The sequence below is a fragment of the Rattus norvegicus genome, chromosome 13, assembly GCF_021556685.1.
Source record: "Rattus norvegicus strain SHRSP/BbbUtx chromosome 13, alternate assembly SHRSP_T2T, whole genome shotgun sequence".
Lineage (NCBI taxonomy): Eukaryota > Metazoa > Chordata > Mammalia > Rodentia > Muridae > Rattus > Rattus norvegicus.
Genome location: NC_141546.1, coordinates 28,360,136 through 28,373,120, shown reverse-complemented (window position 1 = coordinate 28,373,120; position 12,985 = coordinate 28,360,136). Strand labels below are relative to the sequence as shown.

The following is a 12,985-nucleotide window of genomic DNA, read 5'->3' as shown; positions in this document are numbered from 1 at the left end:
TTGTAAGGATGTGATGTGAATGGGCTTTTTAATGTCTGATGATTTCTACGTAGTTAAAGGTTCCCTTAGAAAGAACCAAGCAAAGGCACAATAGACTTGAATTTGCAAACACTTGTTCAAAACTTAAAGAGGGAAGTCTAGTTTTCCAATTTCTCTTTATCTTTTTCATGAATATGCTGTCTCTATTATCAGCCTCTACAAATGAAGTGATGTTGTTTGTTACAATGGCTTAAAGCAGTCACAGTCTGATGCTATTTATCTACAGTAGTTAGCATCATATTTATCTATGCTAAATTGCTATTGCTATGCTCTCATTAATTTCTAATGAAGCATATTGATTCAATCCATTTTAATGGCTCAGAAATTTCAAGAGCCTACACATATCATTTGATTAGTGAAGTTCAAATGGAAAGAATGATAATTTTAATTTTATCAGACACACTTAAAGAATAATTTTTATGAGAATCTCTCCTATTAGTACACTTGATATTTGTATTCTTTGTTTAAACACAGGTAATTTCAGTAACATGTTGATTTTTAACACCCACCCCCCGCCACTTGATAGATGTACTGAAATAAGTTCAATGCTAATTAGGTGGTGGTAAAGTTTAATTGAAAGTCTTCCAAACTCCCTAACTTACTTTGTTTCTTTCATTCAGGAGTGAAAGGTTAGTCTGGTCCACAGAATCCACTAACTTTCTCTGTATCCTAACCATAAAATGTATAAAGAGTCAACCATAGATTTTAAATCTTTCCGTGTCTGCATGTGTGAGCTAACCGCAAATGGTATTGCTCTGCTCTTTTTGTTTTTTGCAGGCAACATGCACACATGGCTATCACACAAAAAATGACTGGCTCTTCATATTGTATTCTTAGTCTATTTTAAGTGATTAGTTAGTTAGATAGATAGATAGATAGATAGATAGATAGATAGATAGATAGATAGATACAAGACAAGGGGAGAAGGGGGAGAGAGGATAGAGAGAGAGAGAGAGAGAGAGAGAGAGAGAGAGAGAGAGATTTGTCTGCCTTAATGTGTAACTTATGCATGCCATACACCTATGGATGCCAAGAATCATAGGATTCCTTGATACTATAGTTAAAGTCTACTTTGAGCCACCTTGTAGGCTTTGAGAATGAAAAAGTAGTCCTCTGAATGACCAGAAAGCATTTTGGGTCATTGAACCATTCATGCAGACCTTCTTATTTTAACTTTATAAAATTAAATCTGGCAGCATTTTAATGGTTTTTATAACTAATTCCACATGGTGTATGGAATATGCAAATAAGCTTTAGTTAAAAAAAAACTTCAATCAATTCTTGGTGCTTGTAATTGAAAAACGATTGAGGATAAGAGATAGTGTGGATGTTCCACTATTGATAACTATTAAAGAAGGATAAATCATTACATTCAATTAGGTAAAATTTTGCAGTGATATTGGCTTCCCATCACAACAAAAGGTACTTATGTCAATAAATATTTTTGTACACATAAACTATATCTTATAATATACCTGCATTCCTAATGGGCAGGAATTTACTTAACTTGAGACTGGGGATATAGTGAGGAAACCTAACAGTCAAGAAAATATTTTGGGCACCCTACTGCTTTTAAATACTCAGCTCAATGGGCTTTGGAAATTATTTCACAAATATGTGTGGGATACATTTACTTGTTTCTAAGTTTCTCTCTATTACTGAACACAATTTCAACTTTTAATTACTGTGAGATTTGATATATTGACTGATGTATAAATTTATTTTTACTAATTTCTTAGCCTATGACTTAGTAAATACCACCCATTTCATAAATAATTAATTATAACAAGTTTAAGAGATGTAGTGAGGCGGTTGGGGATTTAGCTCAGTGGTAGAGAACTTGCCTGGCAAGTGCAAGGCCCTGGGTTCGGTCCCCAGCTCCGAAAAAAAGAAAAGAAAAAAAAAGAGATGTAGTGAGAAAGTTGGTTTGTATAGTTATTTTCTCATTTTATCTTTCAGAAATTTTATTTTTTATTATTAATACAATAAATTGATAGTTTATGCTATAGTTTGATTGTCTCCATGATAACATACAACATTTACTTATTACAGAACAATAGTTTACAACTCTTATCATTGGAATCACTATAAATTATACATCATGCATGAATGTCTTTCCATGAAAGTCTTATTCAGAAGAAGAACATATTCATAAATGGTGTCCGAGGGACAGATATATGCTCCATAATACTAAAATATTTGAGTTAGAATGTAGTGACATCTTCATGTAAAATAATTTACATGTAAAATATCATGTAAACCATTTTGTCATGTCAAAAGAACACGACAAATTGGCTTGGCATAAAAATTGTGTATTCTACATTGAATTTTCCATATATTTGGGAATTCACTTGTCTTTGTTTATACTTGCAGCTAATATCTGACTTAGACAATGGAAACAACTCTTTCCAGTACAAGCTACTGGGAACTGGTGATGGAAGCTTTAGTATTGATGAAAAAACAGGTGACATATTTGCCATGCAGAAGCTTGATAGAGAGAAACAATCCCTCTACATTCTGCGGGCCCAGGTAATAGATACCACTATTGGGAAGGCTGTGGAACCTGAGTCCGAGTTTGTCATCAGAGTTTCGGATGTCAATGACAATGAACCCAGATTCCTAGATGAACCTTATGAAGCCATTGTACCAGAGATGTCTCCAGAAGGTATTAAATATTAATTTACATCAGAACATTATTTACAATGACAATAGATTTAAATTTTTGAATATATGTTTGGTAGTGCAATAATTTTCATAATTCTTCTTTTGAAATTTTAAGTGAAGTATTTGAAAAATTAGATTATATAATAATATTTTATAAGGTACAATTACACGAGAAATTATAACTGCTTCATGTTGAACTCTATTTAGTTAATGCATTATTTATTTTTTCCTCAAACTTTTTGTTCTAAGGTATAATGTGTTAATTTTATTCTTGTACTACTTGTATCACACACAAGCACCTTCACACATACTACTTGTCTTTGTTAGATGCATATATTTCTGAAACAAATTTAATTTCAAACATAAACTTTCAACTAAAATTCAGCTAAAATTTACATTTTACACATTTGTCATTCTGTATTGTAAAGTTATTTTCATAACAGTCTTAAAAGTATGCTTAAAAAGGACAGATGTACATATTGTATTGATTACTAAATTTTACAAAATATACATGACAAATTAAAGAAAATAATCTGTACAAATAATTCATTGATAATATGAAAGCATAAATGGCTTAAAGAACTCTTACAGCTGATGAATAACTTTAGCAAAATGGCTGGATATAAAATTAACTCAAATAAATCAGTAGCCTTCTCTTATACAAATGATAAAAGGGCTAAAAAGAAAATAGGAAAACAACACTCTTCAGAATGTCACAAATAATATAAAATATCTTGGAGTAACTCTAACCAAACAAGAGAAAGATCTGTATAAAAAGAACTTCAAGTGTCTTAAGAAATTGGAAAAGACATCAGAAAATGAAGACATTTCCCATGCTTATGGATTGGTTGGATTAACATAGTAAACATGGCTAAGTTACCAAAAGTAATCTACAGATTCAATGAATTCCACATCAAAATTCCAAAACATTTCTTCATAGCTATGGAAAGAACAATGCTCAATGTCATATGGAAAAACAAACTAACTGAAACAAAAACAAGAACAACATAAACCTAAAACCCAGGATAGCGAAAACAATTATTAACAATAAAGAAATTCTGGGAGAAAGACTATCCCTGACCTCAAGTTTTACTATAGAACAATAATGATAAAACTATATTGTATTGGTATAGAGACAGACAGGTCAGTCAATGGAATAGAATTGAAAACCCAGTAACCAACACACACATTTATGGATATTTGATCTTTGACAAAGAAGTCAAAATATACAGTAAAAAAGAAAAAAGCATCTTCAATAAATGGTGCTAGTCTAACTGGCAGTCTGTAGAATAATGAAAATAGATTTATATTTGTCTCCTTTTAAAAAAATCAAGTTCAACTCCATCAAGAACCTCAACATAAATCTAGATACACTGAATCTAATGGAAGAGAAAACATGAAGAGCTGTGAACTCATTAACATAAGGTAACATTTCCTAATGCCAATGCCTCATACACTAAGATTAAGAATTTATAAATGGTACCTCATGAAACTGAAAAGCTTCTGTAAGGCAAAAGGCACAGTCAATAGGTCAAAATGTTACCCTCTTGGATATTGGAGATGAGGGGAAAAGACATGGAATGAGGAACTGTGGGAGGGGGTACAGGAAGGGGACAATGGCTATATTGTAAAAAAATAAAAGTAATAATAATTTTTAAAAACTATTAGAAGCATTAAAATCAAGAAATACCAAAATAAGAGGCTGTTTGAACATTTACATTCAGCATTGTTTAATTTACTTTTTGATGCTATTGCCATTAAATTCTTAAATATAATGAATGAAGAGGAGATGATTTCAACATGACGAAACTAAGTAATTATCTTCTTTGGAAGAAATATCTGTGCAGTCCAGGGGACCTATGATTATACAAAATTCTTTTATTAAATTAGTCAAAATTTTGCTAATAATATACAGAATTTAATTAAAATATCCATTTAAAATAATAAACAAATGCTTCACCCATGTTTTAAAGATATGCCAATATATTTTGAAGTTTATTCATGAAAATTTAACATTGCTATCCATTGATTGTAAAATATATATCCACTGTATTCTCTCCTGACTTTCCACCCTTTATCATAGCAGTTACAAATTAATGAACATATTCTACATTGGTTAAAATACAGGTCTTTAAAACAACATGAAAATAGTTGCACAATATATTAAATACTTTTAAAAGTTCTGTAAATTAGTTGTTTGATAGCTATGCATACTAGTTTCTAATAGATTGTTTAATAATTATATATTCTTTATTGATCCAACATTGAACATGCTTCTAAAACGTAAGTTCATGCTTTTATTTTTTCATTAGTTGGCTGTATTAAACACTCACTTCTTTGAAAGCAATGTTGGGGGGTTGGGGATTTAGTTCAGTGGTAGAGCTCTTGCCTAGCAAGCGGGAGGCCCTGGGTTCGGTGCCCAGCTCTGGAAAAAAAAAAAAAGAAAGAAAGCAATGTTGGGTTTACCTGGTTTTCACACTTGACCTTACCCAAAAGGCCGAGAAGTGATTTACCTGTTTTCCTATACACTTGATATATAGTTTTTTTTCAGGCTTGAACTCTCTAAAGGAATTGAGCTTCAGTTGTGTGTGTGTGTGTGTGTGTGTGTGTGTGTGTGTGTGTGTGTGTTCAGACATGATATGTGTGTGTTTTCATTTGTTACACTAGACTACAAAGCTATTATCTTCTTTCCACACAAAAATAAACTAAGTATAACACTCAAATATTCAAAATTCTTGAGGTTAAGAAGGACTGAATACATATACAAAACAAAACAGTGCATATCTGTATGTAAATGATGCACAGGTGATAAAGTCAATTTGAGAATTTGCCAGTGATTTTGGATAAGTGAGAATCTGTGATTTTGGATGAAGGAAAATGGTGACCCAAGAGATTATAAATTTCTAGTAATTAGTAAATTTTTTGTTGATGTAGAATATTCATGTTTGTATCTTTGTGACTTACTTCAATAGTGACTTGTTTTGATAATCTTCCCTGATGCCTATCAGTTTTCATCTAACTTGGCATGTCAAAGAAAGGGAGGATGTTAAAAATAAGTTGTATATTGTTAGAGGAGTGAATCGGCAGTTAAGAGAATTGCCTGTTCTTTGACAGAAGCTAATTTGATTCTACATACTCACAAAGGAGTGCAAAGCACTCTGTCACTCTTCTTAAGAAATCTGGTTTCCTCTTCTTGACCCCAGAGATACCAGGTACCTGATTATTGCACTGACATATGTGGGGGCAAACAAAAAGTCACTTTCATACGAAATATATTATTTTTATGGTGAAAAAAGTATATTTAGAACTAGCCATCTGGACTCACTTTAGATGATCCCAATTTTGTTGACAACCTAGAGCATCATAATCAAGAGCTAAGGGAACATACACCACCTTCTCTCTGTCAGGCTTTCCTTATCAGGGTACTGACTTTGGCCACATCAGTGTTATAGAGTTTCTTCAAGGCCTGTTAGATTTGGTGCTTGTTGGACTTGACACTCCCAGTGAACACAAGTGTGTTCTAGTGTATTGTCTTCTATTTTTTTTTCATGGCTGACTCGGTGGTCAGTGGAAATTTGATGAAAGCATAGTGCTCAAGCTTGTTTCTCCTGGGTACACACTTTCGAGGATATTTTAGCTTTTGGCTCCCTCCACAGATGTAGGGTCTTGGCCCACCCGAAAGTGGATAAGGTTCAGATCTTCTCCTTCTGTGTCTGTGGACACCTTTCATCACTGCCTTCTTAGCTTTCAAGGCCTCTGCTTTGGGTCGGCTTTTTTTTTTTTTTGTGGGGGGTGGGGCTTCTTTCTTTTCTTTCGGAGGCATCTTGGTGAAAGCATAAAAATATATTATTTAAAATATATTTTGTACCTAACTTACAGGTAAAAAAAAAAAAAAACTTCTTGACAGCTTGTTTGGAGGTTCTAGCCGGGAATAACAGCTACTAGTATACCCTTGACTGAAGATTGATCCTCATTTATTCGGGAATGGTCATCCTCTTCGACAGAGAGCACGCAGCTTCGGGAGGGATGCACATGGAGCAGTGAGGGAGAAAGGGGACACCCACCTAGACAGTCAGATCAGCCATATCACCCCTGGTGATCAATGGGGTGACAGATGATTCAGCCAGATCACCCTCACATCTGAAAACCTTCTTCAGTAAATTAAGTCATAGCTTTGCATAGGAGCATGTGTAAGCCTCTAATGGACTTATACCACATGGCCTATTAACACAAATTCGGGTAATTTATCTTTCATAAACTAATGTAAGGCTTTCTTTATTAAATTGGTTCATACTATATGCTGAACTAAATAATCAATAAACCCTTTTAGGTTTCATATTCTGAATGGAAATTTTTGCTGCACCCCATGACCATCATATATGTGGATACAAAAAAATTGTAAAGCTACTCACATTAAATTTTGGTTTTATATGTTCTTGCATTTAAATCTTTATTCATTTCACAGGTGAAATAAATAAAATTTCCAAAACTTTCATATCACAGGGAGATATGAAATTTCAAAATTTCAAATTTTGCAAGAATTTGTTATTATATCTTCATCAAGATGATTTTATTATTAAAGTATAACATGATTTATGAAAGAGATTCTGTTGGCTTTATTTATTAAGAATGACTATAGAAGTATTTCACATTTGGAATATAAGTAAAATAGGCATTCTCATTCTGTTGTTAAAAGAATATCTGATAGGGGTTGGGGATTTAGCTCAGTGGTAGAGCGCTTGCCTAGGAAGCGCAAGGCCCTGGGTTCGGTCCCCAGCTCCGAAAAAAAAGAACCAAAAAAAAAAAAGAATATCTGAAATTACATATTTATTGTTTTTGGAAAAGCACATAAAATTGTACTCAATAATACTTTGCATCTAAAATCAATATTATATAGAACATCGTAAAGTATAAGTGTGATAAAACCTATAACTCAAGTAAAATATGTATGTACATTAATAATTATAATTATTTCTCAGAAAATATTTTTCTTTTTAAATTAGGAACATTTAAGAATGAATTCTTAGAACCTTTTTTTTTAACCTCTGAATGCATTTATTTAGACTTTTGGACATCTGCGTGTTTCCTTCTGAAAATGTTAACAGTTGTATCCTGCACACCCCATGGCCTGCCAGTCCAGGCTACAGAGGGCCATTTGCCCCGACTGGAAATTCTGAAATAAATAGAATTGGTAGCAAGTGTGAGTGCTGAGTTTGGTCAGGGTGACCCCAACAGTCTCCAGAGGAGCACTGTGGGGATAGTCTCAAGGTGTCTTCTGATGGGCGGGTACTGGGCAGCATGTGGCAGTACCAGGATGTCTACAGTTCTTCCAGGAAGTTGTCCAGCACTGGGTTGCCCTCCTTCAGGCCTTTGTACTTGTGGATCTTGGCTAACATTTGGCTGGGGTGGTTGCTATCTTCACAGCGGTTCCCAGGCAGAATCATGCACTGGGAGAAGGCCTGACAACCAGTGTTGGATCAAAGGTCGGTGGTGAAGCCAAAGGACTCATTGACAAACAGGTAGGCCTTGACAACAAAGATGAGGGTACTGGCCACCTGAGACTCCTCAAACACACGGCCACACTTTCTGTTCAGAACACCGTAGATGTCACCCACAACTTGCTCAGGACACTGGGTCTCCACCAGATAAATAGGTTTCATAAGGCGGGCCTGTGTGGTCAGAGGCAACTGCATGCTGTGGGGATGATCTGGTCACATCCCTGGTGGATGTCATCAGCAAGCAGGGTCACATCACGGACATCAAATCACACACCACGCATGTTCTCCTCACAAAGAGTACCCACCATAGTGGCCCACTGGAAGCCAACCACCACACTGTCCTTGATCTCATTCAGATACTGAACATCGTTTGTGATGTTCATGAGAATGTTGGAACCAGTACCATCAGGTGCGAATCACCAGATTTTATGTGCTTCAGCAACATCCCACTCATACCTTTTGTCCAAGTAGTAGGCAAGCGCGTTGATCTCGTGGTGGGCACCTCGCCCTTATCGATGACCTCTACCAAGTCGTCAGGGAAGGGTCTGGCCTTCATGTATACTTGTTGGGGTACTTGGACAGACATAGTAGTCTGGACTCCTCACTGACTGTCTCCCTGTAGGACACGACAGGATCATATTTCTTTTTTTTTTTTTTTTTTTGGTTCTTTTTTTCGGAGCTGGGGACCGAACCCAAGGCCTTGCGCTTCCTAGGTAAGCGCTCTACCACTGAGCTAAATCCCCAGCCCCAGGATCAGATTTCTTGATGGGGATGTAGGCAATGTCCTCCTCCAGGTCCTCAAGGTAGATCAATGATGCGCTTTCCAGACTCCTCAATGATACACTGGACCATCGGGCCAGACTTAGCCAGCCACTTCAGCCCCTCCACCAGCTTGGGCAGGTCATCTGGGTTCCTAGTTTCCACTGCCACCCTGATGATAGGACTGATATTCAACTTCATCACCTGCATATTGTGAGCATGCTCAAAAGTGATGATGGTTCCCGTCTTCACAAGGAACTGGTCCACTCTGACCAGCCCCACAATGTTTCCATAGGGCACATCCTCAATTGGCTCCACATAGTGGCCTATCATCAGAATGGTCCTCTGGATATGCTTCAGAAACCGGTCCTTCTTTCTTCCCAGGCCTATAGTTGAGTGCCATGATCTGGACCTTCAGGCCGGTGGACACCACCCCAGAGAACACTGTACAAAAAGGCATAGAAGTGGCAATTGTCAGAGGTTAGCACCATCTTGGAAATATACATTATAAGGAGGGCTTATGGGTCCCAGCTCTTATACCCATGGCGGTCTCACGATCAGGTGAACCCTTGTACAGCAGCTCACAATGGTACTTCTAGCAATGACAAGGGATGGCAAGTGGATGGTGTTCATATGCAGCAGAGCAACCCCATTGTGGGTAGCCAGCGGCCTTCAGCAGTGTGTTTCCTCCTTGTTCTCATCTTCGTTGTCCAGCTTCTCAATCAGCTTGGCTGAAGTTCATGATGGCATCAAACAACCTTGAAGATGGGGTCCATGATAAGCTGGCAGAAGGTGTTTGGAAGTTTCATCCCATCTAGACTATTGGCTGATTTCCTGAATTTACCATTGGCCGGCTCAAAGTCAAGGTCTACCCTAAGGTGCTTCATCATGTCTTCTACTTTCTTGGCCTACTCGGCTGCACGCCCCCCCCACGCCCACATCCCCACCCTTGGCTACAAACTTGGCCACATACATCTCTGCAAACTGCTTCAGAGTGAAGGACCAGTCATGTAGGCCAGAACCAAAGCTTATGGTACCCAGGACAGTGTGGGCCTCCATGCTGGAAGTTTTCCACAAGAAAGGAAGAGAACTTGGGGAGGTGTTCCGCATTCTTTCAGGCCAGGCTTAGCCAGCAAGAAATGGAGGAGCCAGTGAAGATTGCAGGAGGGTTTTTGGTGGCAATTTGGGGAGAGCAGTTCTTTTTCTCCAAACGGCGGTGTTACAACTCTTATGACAGAAGCGCTCAGACAACGGAGTGATTATTGCCCACCTTTACTTCTGAACACGACCCTTAAATACATTTTTGGGTGGGCCACCACATCTACATATTCAGGGCAGGGCATGGTCCTGTCTCTAGTCTAGGAGTGACCTAACTTGAGCACATGTGACCTATGATCATGTCCTCACCTGTGGAGAAGGGGTTTGGGGCGTTGTCATCTGTGACAGATCTGTCTTGAGCCTATGTAACCTGTGGAGAAGGGCTTAGGGCATTGCTCTTCATGACTTGGTCTGTCTCAATCCTCTGTACAGGAGTTTGGGCGGCGGGGGGAGGGTTGCTGCTCCTAAGGAGACCCTAATCTGGGAGGCTGGGAATGTGCCTGCAGTCCCTATTAGGGTTTCCAGGGATTCGACCTGTCTCCACTAGGAATCAGGGTAACTTTCTCAACTTGCTGCTCCACAGGACATGATCGATCATGATATTGCCCATGGACCTAATCTATCTTGACCTCACTTAGGTCAGGTTCCAGCTGCAGCTACAGCAGGGCCCCATCCATCTTTTTTATCATCAGCACAGGCTTGTTTTACTCAGTGGTGACCTGCAACAGCACTGAAACTGTCTGCATGCACACACCAGACAAAGTCCACCACAACCAGTACTTTCTCTGGGACATGCAAGGTAGTGGTCACCTCTGAGAAGAAGTCTACATGACCTGGAGAGTCGATGAGGTTGACGAGGAAGCTCGAGCCATACTTGCACTTCTTAATTGAAGTTGAGGTCGTTCTTAGAGAGCTCATAGAAGAGGGATATGGCTGTGAACTTGATTGTAATGCAGTACTCCTGCTCATCTTTGCCAGTGTCAGTGATACATGTCTCCCCAGCTTGAGCAGAGGTGATGATGCCGCCTTGCATACAAGAGAGTTGCTCAGTATGGACTTGCCACGGTCCATGTGAGTTATGACTGGCATGTTCTGAATGCTGGCTTTCTTGTCCATAGTGGCATGATTGGTCATCATCTTTTCCCAATCTGTTGGTTGCCGTTTTGTCTTAATGACAGTGTTCTTTGCCATACATGAGCTTTGCAGCTTTATGAGGTCCCATTTGTTGATTCTTGATGTTAGAGCACAAACCATTGGTGTTCTGTTCAGGAAAATTTGCCCTGTGCTAATAAGTTTGAGATTCTTTCCCACTTTCTCTTTTATTAGATTCATTGTATCAGGCTTAATCCACATTAAGGTCCTTGATCCACTTGGACTTGAGCTTTGTACAAGGAAATAATAATGGGTCAATTTGCATTCTTCTATATGCAAACCACCAGTTGAGTCAGCATCATTTATTGAAAATTGCTATGTTTTTCACTAAATGTTTAAATTCCTTTGTCAAAGATCAAGTGACCATAGGTGTGGAGGTTCATTTCTGGATCTTCAAGTCTATTCCATTGATCTACCAGCCTGTCTCTGTAACAATACCATACAGTTTTTTTTTAATCACTATTGTTTTGTAATACAGCCTGAGATCAGGGATGGTGATTCCCCAGAAGTTCTTTTATAGTTGATGATAGTTTTTGCTGTCCTGGGTTTTTTGTTATTACAAATGAATTTGCAAGTTGCTCCTTCTAACTCTATGATGAATTGAATTGGAATTTGGATGGGGATTGTATTGTATCTGTAGATTGCTTGTGGAAAGATGGCCATTTTTATTATGTTAATCCTGCAAACCCATGAGCATAGGAGATCTTTCCATCTTCTGAGAGCTTCAATTTCTTTCCTCACAGACTTGAAATTCTTACCAGACAGATCTTTCATTTGCTTGGTTAGAGTCATACTGAGGTATTATTTGTGACTCTTATGAAGTATCATTTCCTTACTTTCTTTCTCAGCCTGTTTATCCTTCGAGAGAGAAGACTACTAATTTGTTTGAGTTAATTTTATATCCAGCCACTTTGCTGAATTTGTTTACCAGGCTGAGGAGTTCTTGGTTGAATTATTGGTGTTATTCAAATATACTATCATATCATTTGCAATATTTTGACTTTTTTCCTTTCCAATTGAATTCTTATAATCTGAAGACTTTTCACATAAATTCAAAATGAATGAGTTAAGATGAATTCTTATTTCAGTTCATCTGACCTTTCACCTGCTCTGAAATAGACCTTAAAAGATCTGACTAAAACAATCTGTTTCAGAGTTTTAATGATAGAGGTGTCAAACATGCAACACATAAGTATAAGCATGGACTTAATTTTAGATGGTTGTGGTCAGAAAATTAAAAGTGATTAAAAATACTTTGCACAGTTAAGCGGGAAAGTGAGTAACAGACCCTCTCTCATACATATTTCCTTGAATTTCTGGACTGTTAACTACCAAATATAATAAGGATGTGCCATTTATGAATTGTCAGTAGGTAAAGATCTTCCTACTAATACATTTGGGTCTCATTGTGAATGGATAAGCAGACATCTGATAAACCAGTAACTTATCTATTAAATTTAATCATTTTAATCATTTAATTAATCCTTTCATTATTTCATTATTAGAAAAATACCTAATGTAATGTACAGATAAACATAGTTGTATATACTATATACTCTTTTGGAGTTCACAATTAGACCAGTACTTATCTTGATAAATTAAAGATGAATAAACTTATGAACTGTATGTTAAAAATAACTATTGCAGGACTAGGTATAGAGGTGATGACCATTAAACACAGGACTCAGGAGATGGAGTCACAGGGATATCTAAGGGTTCTAGTTCAGCCTAATCTACATTAAGACAGACAGGCCTGAACAAATTATCGCTTATCT

At 37.3% G+C, this 12,985-nt stretch overlaps 1 protein-coding gene and 1 pseudogene across 4 annotated transcripts in view; one reads left to right on the top strand and one right to left on the bottom strand.

The window, feature by feature from the left end:
* The window catches only part of Cdh19 (cadherin 19), a 111,184-nt gene that overhangs the window by 28,104 nt on the left and 70,095 nt on the right, over nt 1-12,985 (top strand). For all 4 annotated transcript variants that reach the window (XM_087581149.1, XM_087581148.1, NM_001429618.1 and 1 more), the window contains 1 exon segment: nt 2,413-2,704. In XM_087581149.1, the coding sequence (XP_087437275.1) occupies nt 2,413-2,704 (292 nt within the window).
* Eef2-ps1 (eukaryotic translation elongation factor 2, pseudogene 1) lies at nt 8,022-11,174 on the bottom strand (annotated as a pseudogene).